Here is a 16,554-nt window from a genome sequence, read left to right as displayed (position 1 = left end):
CCCCTGCCCTCTCCTCTGCCTGGCATCCTGGCGCTGCTCTGGGCAGAGTGCTTTGGACCTGCTGCCACCCTGGGATGGAGTGGGCCACAGTGCATTGCAGGTTTGGCAGGTTTGCTAGAAAATAAAAATGCTTGCGAGCCACTGAGTGGATCTGGTGTTAAGGAAGTGTTTTCTCCCCTTTTCGTGCCACCTTGGCTTAGATTTAGATGCCGTTGACCTACTAAAGCCAGATATATGCTAAATTGCTCCTTAGGGAATGCACAGATTAATTTCTAACATTTAACACCAATACAACAAAATAATTTCCACTTGAGACTGTGCTCCATCTTGTTGGTTTATACTTTATGTTTTGTTAATAATAAATATAATTATTGTATTTCTCTGTTGGAAAAGTTTAGGTTGAATATGCGAAAGCAATTATTTTAATTTTGTATTTATATATAAAGATTAACATGGCTCACATTCAAACAAATTAAATGACTAAGAAAAATAAAACAAGAATCATGATGCCAGCAGAACAATCTATCAGTGTTCAGAGTAGGTTCCTATTCTAGGCTACCACATAACAGTTTTCTTCTTGGAGTGATCATCTGTTCCATGGTTTCTATGGTGATGTCTTGGTAAAATCTTGAGCTAAAAAGGAAAAATATCAGTATTTTTTATTATATAAAAATACCACTAACTTGAAAGTCCCATGAGTCTGTGAGCAACACTATTTAGGTTCCTTTGCTTGCATCAGTTTGCTTTCTTCACCGTTAAGAGTTATATCCATTTTACTTAATACCATTGCTCTTTCCTTGTCCTTCATTGTCATATATGACTCCTGACTTTTACTGTGTGACTTACCTGAAATTATACATTACACATGTATGAATCTTTTTCAGAAACTTCATTTGATTTGTTCTACCATTTCAATTCAGCTCAATGCAACAACTATCTCTTGACAGACTATGCACAGACCACCAGCCACTGTGCATGGGGGACACAAAGGTGAATGAAATGTAGACCTTGTACTTAGTGAATATTCTATAGACAACAACTACAACAGTAACAGTAAGTGGCATTTACTCAACGTTCACCTTGTGTCAGGCATTCTGTGAATTTTCCCTTTTAACCTTCACTTTTGACAACCCTGTGACATAAGTATTCTTATCATCATGTTACCAATGAGAACACTGAGGCTTATAGAGAGTAAGTGGTCTTTTTAAGGTCAGAAAGACAATAGGTAGTAAATTTGATATTTAAAATGACCCCACAAATCATTATTCTAACCTCTACAAAGAGTGGAGAATAAGAGACTTAAACATGAAAACAACTGGAACACAAAATATTGCCCCATTAATCAATGCTACCATCCATTTTGAGTGCCACTCCTTCCACTTCCCTCTTGCATATATTATCCTGGTAAATGGTACTATGATCTATCTAGCAGCCAGCATCCACATGTCTTTTCCTAGTCAATTTTTCTATCTTACCAGTGACAGCACTTAAATACTTATCTGCACAGACACTATGTTTTCTTGATGTAACAGCCTGTTCTTCTCTTGTAGCTGTGAGAGAATATTGATTTTTATCATGTTCCTGTTAATAATCTTTCAGTCACTCTTCTTAGGACAAAACCCAAATTCCTTAGTCTGGCCTAAAGAGCCCTTCAAAATCTGCCTCATGTTTTTCTCTCTAGTTTTACTTCTGCAGCTTTGCAGGGGCACCCAATTATTCATCCAAAGGAGTTTTTGTCTTGCTCTGATTCTCCATTACCTAATTACAAGCCCTCTTACTTTCTTCATACCTACTTGCATGCTACTCCCTCTGGAACCTACTTCTTTGCCACAGTGACTTCTACTCATCTCTACCTTCTCCAGGCTGGGCTTTCCTGACACAGTCTCTACCTGGTCGGACTAAGTGGCACTCCTTTGGATTTAACATACAACCAGCAACCCACTGCCATAAAACTAACCCCCCTCCATCTTTGTCTGCTTATGACCCTAGACATTGAGCTTCTTGCCGGCACGACTATTATTCATCACATGGGCACTCAATTAATGATTGCTTACTGAAAGAATGAAGAAACTATAATCCAGGATTTATTTATATCTGATTTTGGAATGCATTTCCTGTAATTCTCACTTGATATAAACATACTCATCCATAACCGGAGACATCATCCTCAGACTTACCGTTAGATATTGATAAAGCAGTCAGAAACACGTCAATGACTTTTAAAGGCTTTAACACTTCTAACACTTCTCACTCCCCCATTCCTTGCTGCCCTTTGTAGAGGTTCTCTCTGTCTCTCTAACTCACATGTGTCAAACACAAGGCCCGCGGGCCAAATCCAGCCCGCCAGGCCTTGCAATGTGCCCTGCACCGCGCTGTCATCACTGCACTCCGCTGTCAGTTTATGACATTGTCAGTTTATGACTGTTCAGTAAACCATTCGGCCCGCGATTTAGGCTGGATTTTAGATTTTGGTCCCTTCTCTGATTGAGTTCGACACCCCTACTCTAACTGATAGAAAGTGGATTTTTTAAAAATATATTTTTTATTATTTTTTAGAGAGAGGAAGGTAGAGGGATAGAGAGTTAGAAACATCAATGAGAGGGAAACATCAATCAACTGCCTCCTGCACACCCCCTATTGAGGATGTGCCCGCAATCAAGGTACATGCCCTTGACCGGAATTGAACCTGGGACTCTTCAGTCTGCAGGTTGATGCTCTATCCACTGAGCCAAACCAGATAGGGCTAAACAGTGGATCTTAAGAAAAAAACAAACAAGCAAAAGCTCCTCCAGTTTTAAAATATGAATACATCTAATGATGTCTGCAATTGCTTGAGGGTATGGAAACAACATCAGTGCCAAAATACATTCACCCACATATTCCATGTGATTTTAGATAAGATGCCCCTCAGGGCTAGAACTGTGTTCTTGGTCCATTCTGCTTATTTTAGAACTTGTAGACTTGTAGAGCATTCTTTTTCTCTAAAAACAACAATCATAAAAATAGCATGGTATTTTTTCTGACCTTATTCATAGCCTAAGGAAAGGAAGATTACAAAATGATGCCAATGGGAGATAATCAACTGAGACCCCACAAGGTCCTAACAATGCTTAGCAAGTGTGAAGAACCAAGTAAAAGAGAGATGTGTGCTATGAGTCTTAGTAAAAGACATTTGAGATTGCACTGAAAAGTGGGAATGCAAAAATATTAACACAATCTTATGTAATAAAGAAATAATATGCAAATTAGCCCTTACACCCTTACAAGATGGCCACCCCCACATCATCACAAGATGGCTGCCACAAGATGGCTGCCTCCACATCATCACAAGATGGCCGGCAGGTGAAAGCAGTTGGGGGGGATCAGGCCTGCAGAAGAGGGCAGTTGGGGGCAACCAGGCCTGGAGGGGAGGGCAGTTGGGGCAAATGGGCTGGCAGGGGAGCAGTTAGGGGGTGATCAGGCTGGCAGGCAGAAGTGGGTTAGAGGCAATTAGGCAGGCAGGCAGGTGAGTGGTTAGAAGCCAGTAATCCCTAATTGTGAGAGGGATGTCCAATTGCCGAGCCCCAAAATAGCAGTCAGACATCCCCCAAGAGGTCCCAGATTGGAGAGAGTGCAGGTTGGGCTGAGGGACACCCTGCTCCCCAGTGCACAAATTTTGTGCACTGGGCCTCTAGCTTTTGCTATAAAATATCACTCACCTAGGATGGGCAAATTCAAAATAGATCTGAGTACATTTTAAAAGGGTTTCCTCTACATAGGCAATTTATTCTATCAATAGGATTTTGGAGCACCTACTGTATGACCTTCAGCATGAAATCACGGAGGTGAGGGGAGTAAAGCATGGAATCACAGGGGAGAAATGATGGGAGGCAGACAGATCGGCCTTTCAGTACCAATGTCACTTTCATGCATATTCCTGAACTACTCTAAGTCTGTTTCTTCATCTGTAAAACGCTGATAATACACCTCATAGGTTTGTTCTGGGGTGTAAGCAAGATCGTGCATTCAAAGTGCTCAGCACAGGGCCTGCCACCTGCTGCCACCTGCTGCCACTAATTTAATAGGGCTGACCCCAAGTGCAATCAACCTCTGAGGAGAAGTGCATAGAGAAAAAACTGTTAGGAGTGAAAGTGTGTCTGCAGTGTTCATGCATTTGCATAAGTTATATCAGGCCCTCTAAGGATAGACATAGTCCTACTCTCAGCCTTTCTACCCCTGCTAATGGTAACCTCCATAGTGTAGGAACATTTTTAAAAATTTTCCTTTGCATCATTCTTTGCTTTTTGCAAGTCATCCCTGACTTATCTAGCAAATAACATAATACCATACCCACTGACAATCTTGAAATATATATTAAATAATATTTTATCTATGTTCTTTCTCTGGTTAGGTGATTGGCTTTTGGCCAGCAGACAGGAGGTTCACTGTTTTATTTATGCTCAGTTACTCCTGAGTACAAACTAGAGCTAAACTAAGAAAAACAAAACAGCTCAACTTGGATCTAGTTTATTAGTTCCAAATTCAAAGTTTCCCAGATCATTATCCTCTTCATGTATTATAGTGTGAGGGTAGGTACTCATTATGTACAAGACACCTTGTATTACCAAACTTGACTTCCACAAAAATCCACATCTGATAGATACTGGTTGTCTCTGGGTACAGAGGGAGTTGAGGCTCAGAGAAACTAAGACTCTTGTCTAATTATGCAGCTAAGTAAGTGGCAGCATTGAGATTTAGATCTGGAACAGCCTGATGCCTTCTCCCACAGCATGGAGTCCCTTGTTCCAGCTGTGGGTCAGAAGCGTGAAGAAAGATGTGGGCAAAAGGCCAACCTGCTGGGAGTGTAGAGAGCAGAGGCTCTTGGTTCCTCTCTTAAGCACGCATCTTTCCTTGTGACATTGTCATTTCCTGATGAGGCTATCTATCTCACCACAACTCTTTCCAACATCTGCCTTATCCTGTTAGAGGACAAGATCATAGGCAGCAACCATTATTTTAATTAGAATCCTGCTCCCTGAGTTCATATGTCAGTGCTCATGCAGGAATGTGAAATGCCTTCTACATGACTAAAACTCTGTAGCCAGGACTTTTCAGTGAATGGATATAATTTTATTAGATAAGATATTCAAATAAGTCATGAAAAAAAATTTTTTTTTAGATAACTGCTTCCAGAATGAAATTCTCCAAATGTCTCAGTCAAAAACACATTTGCTCTGGGTGAAAAAGGTGAAGGGATTAAGCAAAGAAAAACAAAAACCAAAACTCATAAACACAGACAATGGGATGGTGATTACTAGAGGGAAGAGGGGTTTTGGAGGAGGTTGGAGAGGGTAAAGGGGGGGAAAATGGTGATAGAAGGAGACTTGACGTGGTGAATATACAGTATGATATATCATAGAATTGTACACATGAAACATATATAAGTTTATTAACCAATGTCATCCCTATAAATTAAATATGAAAAACAGTTAAATAAATACTTATTTTATAAGCACATTTGTACCCTGGCTGGTGTGACTTAGTTGATTGGTGTGTTGTCCTGTACACCAAAAGGTTTTGGTTTATATTCCTGGTCAGGGCATATGCTTAGGTTGCAGTTTAGATGCGTAGTTGGGACGTGTGCAGAAGGCAACTGGTCAATGTTTCTCTGTTCTTACATCGATGTTTCTCTCTCTATAAAAATCAATAAAAGCATTAAAGGAAGAAACATTTGCTGTTAGAATTAAAAGCAACAGAGAAAATTCATTTGTTCATAGCTTCTCTAAAATTTATATCCTCACTACTCACCAAATTCTGTTAATCATTTTTTTAATCCAGCAATTTCATTCTTCAAATACAATTTTTTAAGCCACATCTAACAGAATAATAGATGCACATCTCTTGCCTTATTCAAAATAAAATTACTGGTGCCAAGGAGAACATTTTGCTTCTAGTCAGAATGGAAAGTAACTTTTTGAAGGGCGTGGTAAATTTGATTTCTTATGTACATTTGTGATTATCATCAGTTTAACTCTGTTCAATACCAAATGGCAATTTAAGTCTGAAAGTCTGCCAGAAAAGTACATTCAATTACCAGTTTCTTAGGAGACCTTGAACAGCTTGACTCATTCAATATCCTTCTGGTTGTCTGATAGTGAAGCATTATAGTCTACTCTTGTTGAAGGCGAACTCATCATTTCTTTCAAATAATGTACTTTATAATTGCTCAACTCAGGGAAGAAAATTCAATTTTTTAAAAATTAGGAGCTAGTGTGAACCGCATTTCCAGTGGCATTTGGACTAAGTCTCACCTTTAGGCAAAAACACATTAAGTTTACTCTTTGCTTTTTGAAAGTCTTCCCTGAACACAACCCCTCTCCCCAACAGAGATGTGCTAATCTTTGAGACTGTCTATGGAGTAGATGTTATTCATTCCATTTTATAAATGATGAAACCAAAACTCAAGAAGTGTAAATATTATGCCCTAAATCATGCAACTATTACGTGGCAGAGGCAGGGGTCAAAGCACCTCACCAATCTTTTCACCTACAGTATAGTCCCTTATTTTTGTCCCCTTAAAGGTTTTCTCTTGATATTTCAATTCTGACTACTTTCACAGCACCAGTAGTGAGAGGATAGAATTTTTTATTTTTTTTGGGGGGGGGGGAGGGGGAGTAGGGAGACCCAATAACATGTACGCCACAATCTTTACCCACCCTCCTTTTATTTTCCCAAAATTACTTTACAGTTGATAATCCACCCTCTGTGTGTATAAGGCTTTCTGGGCAAGTCCATTGCTGGACATGAATAGCAACTCTAAGAATCCAAGGTCAAAGCAGTTCGCATTCTGAAGGTTCAAGCAAACTTATCTCTGTCTCCAAATAAAAGAAAGTGGCCCTTGAATTCAACTGGTTGCTGATAATCATTGCCTTTGAAAAGTGGCTGCTCCTCATTCTATTCCTCAAAATCATGTGCACAAAATCCAATGTAAGGCCAATTAAATCAGCATTGTTTTAATAACCAGGTTGGGAGACACAAAGCTCCGAAATATAGATTTCAGAGGCTACAAACATGTTTTAGAATGCTCTGCTCTGCTCAATCCCTGGAATGAGATTTCACAAAAACAAGTTTTATAGAAATAGCCCTCTTAGCACACTCAAGCAAGAAAATACAGAGGATAAGAAAGTAACCAGGTCGCACATAGTTTCGGATACAGAAGTATGCTGTTAAGTGAACAGTGTAATCTCTTGATAGTCTGGTGGGGTTTTTTTGTTTGTTTGTTTGTTTTGTTTTGTTTTGTTTTGTTTTGTTGCATATAGAGAGGGTTTCAGCAGTGGTCAAACAGTTGTACTAGATCAAATGCACCAAAGGAAACATTTTCCATAGATTCCCACTGGTCTGTGACAAAATCCTGCTTCACCCAAATAAGATTAAGACGTGAAAACACGGAGGGCCTGTTCTTATGTGGTTCAGTTCAAGGCTGCAACTGCTCTTTTTGGGAAAGGCTGCCCTTTGCAGTGAGATGATAACCTATAACATCCCTAACATTCTTTATGCTAAAATACCTTCTCTTTGAAATGATGAAGATAGTAGGCTGCTGGGTTTTTTGTTTTTTTTTTTTAATGTTCTTTCTTAACTATATTATGAGTTGGCCATTGTTAGGGGTTGAATTTAACTTGCCAAAAAATGTTGAAGTCCTAATCCCAATTTCTGTGAATGTGACTATTTGGAAATAATGTTTTTTCAGGGGATCTAGTTAAGGTAAGTGCATTTGGGTGGGTCCTGGTCCAACATGACTGTTTCTTTATAAAGGAGAAAATTTGGACAGAGGGAAATTTGAACAAAGGGAGTATGGGGTAGACATCGGGAAAATGCCATCTACAAATGAAGGATGCCAAAGAATGAGAGCAAACCACCAGAAGCTAGGAGAGAAGTATGAGACATTCTCTCCCATGGGCCTGAGAAAAAATAAAGTGCCTACACCTTTACATCAGACTTCTAGCCTCCAGAATTGTGAGACAATAAATCTCTGTTGGTTAAGCCTTCTAGTTTGTAGTTATTTGTAATGTCATCCCTAGGAAACTAACAGGGCCAACCTAAGTCAATCCGTTGTTGTTTTTTTTTTTTTTAATTTTTTTAATTTTGTTTTGCTTTCTGAAATTTTACAGGTTCTTAAAATCCAAAGCCTAGGAACCATTAAACTGAACTATTTTAAGATTCCATCCAACCCTGAAATTTTATTTTACACTGTGGAACCTCCTTCTCAAGTTTTCTGATCAGTCATCAGGGTGCCTGCAGGTTAGAGGCTTCCCAATTCTCTTTAAGTTGACAGAATATAAACAGGAGTAACAGTTAGGTGTTTTAGAGCCAAACATGAGAATCCATCTAGCTCCCTGCATGGCTGGAAACCCTAAACATTGATGTTGAATTTCCTCCCCTGCGGTTGAATAGAAGTAAAACTCCAGGCATTCTTGATATAGAATATCAGGATCAAACACTTCTCTGCCCATGGACCTAAGGAGGGTGCGTGTTTCTCAGAAGGTTAGAAATAGGGGCCTAAAGTTTGTGGAACATCTCTTCCTTTTTTTAAATTGGCTCATCAAACAACCCTCACCCTTGTTGGTCCTGGGAACTCTTCCTTCTTTTCCTTTTCCTCTTTAGCAAGTTACACAAGAGGAGATTAAGGACAGTAAGGGATGCTTTATCAGATTGTACTTGGATCCACTGGTAAGTGCCACATATCCCTTGCTGAGATGGGTTTGAAAGAAATATAACTGGGCATTCACCCACTCATTTGTTCATTTATACATTTACTCAATAAATAGTAAAGAAAGAGGAGACCCAGGGATATCAGTCCCTGCTTTGTATTAGGTTTTCACAAATTAACTATAATTATAATAACAAGAAACACTTAATTATTTTATAGATGAGAACATTTGGACACAAATAATTGAACTTCTCCATAGTCCCAATAGCTGATGAATCCAGCAGCTTGACCTCAGTCCTCAATAACTTCTATACTCTGCTCCCTTCACTATATCAACTGCCCATAAAACCCACCTAACTGGTACAAACCACAGTAGGTATCATAAGACATGCCCCTCATTCAGGAGCGCTTTTCTCCCAGCCCCTCCTGGCCTCCAGCTGAAGTCCCTCACTTCACAAAAACCTGGTTAAAAACTAACTTGCTCCAGGAAGACTTTCAGACTTCCTGGTTTCCATCTTTACTCAGCCAACCCTTTAGCACTTGGGTTTTAAATTATGCAGCTTCTGTTGACTTGTTTTGCATTTATTGAAATACTGTCCTGTTGTTTTTTTTTTAATTTCTTTTTTGATTCCTGTTTTTGATAGCAGTGTGTTTCTGTATTTGGTTGTTACCTTCCTGAAAGATCATCAGCTCCTCAAAGGAAAATACTGCCTCTCCTAGCCTAGTGCTACCCTGCTGCTAAGGAGCGGTATAATCTTGATTCTATCACTTAGTCTAGTAACTAGACTCTGCTTGAACCTCCATGTCCTCATTGATCTGAAAAGAGGGTGGTAGTAAGATGCTGTCCACAGACATTTCTTACCCTGATGCTTATACTTAGTGTCTCCCAAGCCTCCAGTCCTGGGCTCTTGGAAGTGCCCAGTAGAGGTCTGTGGTCAGGCTAACTCAGGTGAGGAATATTCTGGTTTTATCAAAGCAAACTCTCCCCCATCTCCACCCACATCCCTGCTGGGCAGCCTAGGCCAACACTGCTGAGAATAGACTCAGACAACCCACACTGCCACCCATCTTGGTCCTCCTATTTCTCTCTTTTTCCTTTTTACTGACAAACAGCTATAAGTACAATTCCAGAGCAAGATGGTAGAGTTTTCTCCACATCGTCTCATCTTTATAGACACCATTCCTTCTTTCTAAAATGCTTTCACACTTCCTGCCCAATTTTATTATAACATTGCTATAAATGTCTTAAAGTCTTCCTTGGTCAATTCCTACTCCTCTAGCACTTGTTCTTTCCTCATATCCCAAGGGAAGCCTTTCATGGCCAACAGAGTCTGTGAAATGGCTGTGACTTGTTCAAACACTTGCCCTCTACAGCATCATGCTCAAAGAAAGAGTACAGTGGTGTGGTTTTGAACCTAGTGTCTTGGTTTTGACTTGGTCACTTACTAGCTATGTGCCTTGGACAATTACTTCTCTATGCCTTAGTTTTCTCATCTGTCAAATGAGGATAACAATAGTTCTTATTCCTTGAGTGTGTTTGAGGATTATGTGAGTTAGTGAGTGAAAACTCATAGAATAGTGAACATACTATATAATTAACACTATAGAGTAATATAGTTCCATTTCCCATATAGAATTTCAAATAAGTAGAGAACTATTTTATTATAACATTGCTATAAATGTCTTAAAGTCTTCCTTTCTTTCTGTTTCTTAATTATCTCTCCATCTCATCATTCTCTCTTTCCTTGAATTATCAGATGTAATTATCAGATACTTGAAGACTGCTCCAAGAATTGGACCATAAACTGAATAAAAAGACGTGGTTGGATTTGTTGCTAAAAATATTAAAATTGTAATACATGTGAAAATGCTCAAGGAAGAATATGGTCCAGTAAGGGCATGTGGATTCAATTAAAACATATTTACTGTACACCTGCTCTGTACCTAGCATGTGGCAGTGAATACCGGGAATACAGTCTTTGCCTTCACATTGTTTACTGGTTAGTGGATGACACAGACAATTATACCCACAATTGGGATGCGATGTGATTCATTGTGATAAAGGGAGGCAAGTAGATGCTATGGTAACCCACCGTGCATGTAAATAGTTAAAGTAGGAGAAGGTCTCCTGAAGAAAATGGCACCCATGCTGAGTCTCAAAGGTTGAATGGAAAATGATCAGCCTTGAAAGAGAAGAGTCTCCCAGGCTGAAAGATAATCACATGAGAGAAGGCAGAAGCCCGAAGCACTGCTGTGCTTTTGAGCCAGTGCAAGAAGTTCTGAGGGGTGGAGGAGTAGAAGGAAATAAATATATAATATAATATAATCAGGCCAGATTATAAAGAACTTTATGATTCTACTTGGATGTTACCCTATAGACAATGAGGAGTGTAAGAGTTTTAGGCAGGAAATTAACAGGGCCAAAGTGGTACTATAAAGGATACGTTGCAGAGGACTATGATAGGAACAAAAATCAGTTTATAAGGTTATTGCTGTAAGCCCCCGTGAAAAATTTCTAAGGGTCTCAACTAAGGGATACAGATGAAAGACTGTAGAGAAAAAGCAAAGTTGAAAAAATAACCTAAAAGAAAATATATACAGTTCATACCAATTGTTTTGGGGGTGTAATTTTATTACACTGTTCTGTGATATTTTTTTTTTAACATTTCAACAAACTTTCTAGATGCAGTGACTAATGGTAGAATTTTGAGCACATCTGAAGTGGTCTTTGATTAGTAAGGACTTTGTGGCAACCACATCTCGCATGGAGCTGTAGCCTTGGGTTGCAAAAATAACCTAAAGCTACCAATTTTCTCCCTAATTTTCTTTAGCATGTTTCTTTAGATACAAAACCCATTTCAGATTACCTTTAATTTTATTTCTTATCTTACAGACCTCTAGCTCTATTTCTCTGCTGGGTCACTGCCAAAACTCAAACTCCTATCATGGCTAATAAGTATTTCCTTATTTGTGGGTGGGCAGGCTGCTGGCACTGAGTGGGGGAAAGGATGTCCCTACTATATGTACAACATGGCTGGACCTTGAAGGATGGCTTCTTTGTATTATCCTAACTGTCAGCCTCTTTTATTGTGCAGGAGCCAATGACTGAGTGTTCACAGCTTTAACTGAGTGACGGAAAATGTAAATTGAACCACCAGAGGCTACTTAAAAGTGCTTTCATATCCTTTTTATGGACAATTTTATATTGCAATTGTGTGTAAGAGATGAATTGAAGGAGGAAAGAGACTGAATACAATGTGTTAACCATTTCTTTTAAAATCCTGTTTCTTTCTGTCCAAGGCGAGACATGAAATGTAAGTGGCTCAGTGCATACATTAATATGGGAACTACCTTTCAGCTCTGTGTTTCTATTTTAAGGCAACTGAGGAGTGAGAAATGCAAGCAAATCCTTCAGAAGACCATTGCCATGTGGAACTCTATGCACTCCATGAAGAATGTCAGGCTTGTTCTAGGAAGTAATAATAATTACATAACCAAATTTATCTTGGATAAACTTCCCCAATCTCAAGTGACAAAGTGTGGTGATTTGGACTTGATTGTTTTGACATTTGACTATTTATCTCAAGTATACATGTTGGGCCAGTGGGAGGAAACAGGAATATGTAGACACACTGTAAAGTTGTACACCAGGAATTATAATTTTGTGAATCTTGAATGGATTCTTCTTGGGAGAAAAGAGTGACTTATGGGATAACAATAGTACCCAAACCCCTGGGAAGAGTTTTATACATCTTTTCTGGTATATCCTCAATGATCTTACCCTGAGCTTAGAGGCTTAAGTGCTACAGCTGAAACTCAGGACTCTGGCAGATGCTGCTTTCTGGAGAAGACTGCGTTTGGAGTGTGGTGGCCCTTTGTCATGTTATTCAAATACCCATAGATCTGAATGGATTTTAAATCCCTAAAGTCTTAGGGTAATAGTCCCTTTCAGTATTGCTATCAGATGAAGTTATCTCATTGAGAGCAGGAACTGTGAAATGTGTTGGTTTCAACCAAGAGTTTCTTTGAGCATGTCTAGGTATTTTGTTGGGGGCGGGGGGGAGACAAATTATTTCAAATGTCATTGTGAAATTGAGTCAGTAAATTGTGTATTCATGTTTTGCCAGCTCTTAAATTGGATATTTACATTCATTTATCAACTTTTCCGACTCCTATTATGTGCCTGGCACTGTTATCACAGAGATGGGCAACAGGCAGTTTTTACCATAAAATAACTTATTATGTAGGAAGTATGTGTGTATATCTATTCAATCTAGGAGAACCTAAGAAAGTGTTCACTTCAAAAGGAAAATCTTTTTTTAAAAATTGTGAAGACAATGTATATCTACCATATACAGAATGTAACATTTAGGAAATGGGACACTATTCAATCTACTGTTGACTCTTTCCAAAGCTAATTTTGAATCTAAGACTGGACTGAAAGGGATTTAGCCACAAAGGAGATGGGGGAGTAAAGAGAAAAACAAATATATGTAACTTTGAAAAGGTGAAACCTAAATCAAGGCACAGAGCTGAGATCTGAGGAGAGAACGGAGACCCACACAGACTCTCTATGCCTTCACTTCCCTTACATGAAATGTTAAGTAAAGTAAGATGATGTAAGAAATATCAGCTATCATCAATAGTAAATCTAAAGACTCATCAAGTAAAATGCTCTCCATCTAAGAAAAAGTACTTTCATAGAATAAAATTCTATAACATACATAAGTGAAACACCACAAAAAAGACCAAGTGAGAAAAGGAAAAAAAGAGGCCCATAAATCAAACTTTTTAAATAATAATAATAATAATATAACAACAACATGCCCAAATAAAGAGAACAAGACAAACGAATCAGCTCAGCAGAATTTGCATCACTGAAAGAAGAATAAGCTTCCAGGGCCCTTACTTAGCTGCCCAATACAGCAGTATACTGAGGGCAGTGCTCAATCATTCCCTGTATTCACTAAGCTTTTTTGAGAACCTTCCATGTGTCTGGTGCTGAGCCGCATACAATGGGCAGTACAAAACTGAACGACACCATCTGAATCCTGAAGACATAACCAAAACAAAGCTAAGTCTAGTGGGAAAGCAAATAAGTACACAGCTATAATGGTAAAGTTAAGCCTGTGGGTAATTGTTAGAATCAAAGGAAGAGGGCCAAGAAATCTAGAAGACTTGGAAAGAAAAGAAGAAGCAGTCTTATTATTATTACTAGAGTCCTGGTTCATGCACTGGGGAGAAGGGGGAGAGTACAGGGCCCTAAGCCGGCCTGTGCCTTCTCACAGTCCAGGAGCCCCCGGGGGATGTCCAATGACAGCTTAGGTTGGGGGAGTGGGCCTAAACCTGCAGTCAGACATCCTTAGTGCTGATGAGGGGGTGGGAGAGGTTTCTGCTGCCACTGCACTTGCCAGCCATGAGCCCTGCCTCTGGCTGAGTGGAGCTCCCCTCTGTGGGAGCACACTGACCACTAGGGGGCAGCTCCTGCATTGAGTGGGATCAGGCCAAGACCAGCTCTCTGACATTGCTGGGGGATCCTGGATTGTGAGAGAGGGTAGGCCAGGCCAAGGGGCCATTCTGGTGCATGATTGGGGTCAGGGAGGGATGTCAAAGGTTGGCCAGCCAGGGATTGTGGGAAGGCTCCAGGGCATGTCTAACCTGCTTGCTCAGTTCCAATTGGCCAGACCCCAGCAGCAAGCTAACCTATTGCCCCCTGGTTGTCAGTGCACATCATAGTGAGCAGTTGAGTGGACTTAGCATATCATTAGCCTATTATGTTTTAATTGGTTGAATGGATGACCAGATGACCAGACACTTAGCATATTAGGCTTTTATTGTATAAGATTAATTTTTTGATGTTCAGTAAATACTTCACAGAAGAGGATGGAAACCAATGATGAGTCCAGAAAGAGAGGGAAGAAAAACAACAATAATGGCATACATAAAGAACCAGGGGTTGAAAAATGTGGGGATTATGCAGGAAATGGTAGAAAATTCTGTGTAGTTTTTTTTGGGGGGATGAGCAGAACTGACTTGTGGACTGCAGACCTTATTTACCATATAAAAGGATTTGGCACTTAAATTTCTTGGCAAGAGACAGTTAATCATAGTGTGGCATAGAGTTTAAAAAAAGAGAAATACTTGTAATATCTGCAGTGGGTGAATTGTGGCCTCCACAATAGATATGACCATGACCCAATTCCTGAAACCTATGAATTACCTTATTTGGGAATAGGTGTTTTTTTTTGTTTGTTTGTTTTTTCTTTCAGATGTCATTAAGTTAAGGATTTTGAGATGAGAAAAGTATGCTGAATTATCCAGGTAGGTTTAAATTCAATGAAAATATCCTTCCTAGAGAAAGGTAGAGGGATATTTAAGATAGACACAGAAGGTAAGGTGATGGGACAGACAGGGATTACAGTGATGTGGCTACAAGCTTAGGAACCCAAAAGAATGCCAACAGCTATCAGAAGCTGGAACAGGATTCTCTCTTAGAACCTTCAGAGGAGGGCTGGCACCTTCATTTCAGACTTCAAACCTCCAGATGTTTTACCAACTATCTGGATGTCCGTTAGCCCAGCCAAGTTGATCAGAACTGGGAGAGAATAATTTTCTGTAGCTTGAAATCACTAAGGCTGTGATCATTTGTTATAGAAGCTGTGGGAAACAATACAACACTTCAAAATTAATCATTACAAATAAATAGCAATGACTGGCATAAAGTATGAAGTCTTTTAATTTACAAATCCCTTTTGTACACATCATCTTATCTTCTTTTCCTGGTAAAACAGTAAGATAGTACTATTATTTTCCTCATTTTAATGTTGAACCTGACATTCAAATAAACAAAATCACTCTCTTAAGGTGTTAACTTCTATTCCAACTCTGTTTTTACTGCTAACCTGTGTTGTTTTAGAAATGAATCACAGACACCACTCCTGTCCATCCACACAGAGCTGATAGCTTGAGGGCATGTAGGTAACTAAAGGACAAAGGAGGAGGATGAAAAGAAGGAATCCAAAGGAACCAAGATTAGGAAATTCTAAATGATAAAACACAGTAGGGTGACCCTCTTCACATTTTCTTGGGTTTCAGCGACTGACTGTAATATCAACTCAAATTTTTAAATTCCTTGTGTCTCTGTAACCTATTCTATCAAAAGGGTATCATAATCCCTAATTGGACTGGTTTAAATATTAGATGAATTATGTATTTAAAACACAACAGCTTTGAAAGCTGTAAGGACACTGCTTACATGCCAGGTATAATTATGAGAGTGAAGGCAGACTGGTTAAATGAAGACCTAATCACACATTAGTATCAGCTGGGGAACTTTTAAAGTGTGCGGAGACCTGGATTCATCTCTGGAATTATTAAACCGTAATCTCTCAGAGTGAGCCTTGGGCATCAATATTATAAAAAGTCATCTTAAATTATTCTTATACATGCTGCCAGCTCTGAGGAAGAAAAGGTGAGATCTGGGGTCAAATTATCTGGGCATAAATTTTGTATAACTTTATAGTTGCTACTTTATAATTTGTGTGATCTTGAGCAAGTTACTTCAAGTCTTCAAAGCTGTTTCCTTAGCTTTAAAATAGGCATAGTAATGCTTTGCTCTTATTGCTTAGCTATTATAAGAATTGAATTAAATGTATGTACAAATTGGTTAGTCAATTCATGTTAGTTTGACTTCCCCTGTCCCTTTTACTTCAATAAAGTTAGTGGAAAGCCAAAAGGACAGAGGGGAGGAGAGAGTTGCATTTAGTACATGATGTTCATTTTCAAAACTTACCTCCAAGTCGTGCTTCTAAAATTGAAGTCATAGAGATGCAGACACCAATAAATGCAATCATTATTCAGAACTAGTA

At 39.2% G+C, this 16,554-nt stretch overlaps 1 protein-coding gene across 1 annotated transcript in view; it reads right to left on the bottom strand.

Moving 5' to 3' along the window:
- Positions 1 to 401: 401 nt before the first annotated feature.
- Positions 402 to 16,554, bottom strand: part of PTGER3 (prostaglandin E receptor 3) — a 158,852-nt gene continuing 142,699 nt past the window's right edge. Inside the window, exon 4 of the mRNA XM_084871893.1 lies at positions 402 to 633. Coding sequence (XP_084728019.1) covers positions 546 to 633 — 88 coding nt within the window. The 3' untranslated portion in view covers positions 402 to 545. The remainder of the gene's footprint in view (positions 634 to 16,554) is intronic.

Source organism: Pipistrellus hanaki, assembly GCF_964339955.1.
Source record: "Pipistrellus hanaki genome assembly, chromosome: 2".
Taxonomy (NCBI): Eukaryota; Metazoa; Chordata; class Mammalia; order Chiroptera; family Vespertilionidae; genus Pipistrellus; species Pipistrellus hanaki.
This window is presented reverse-complemented; position numbering and strand designations above follow the sequence as displayed.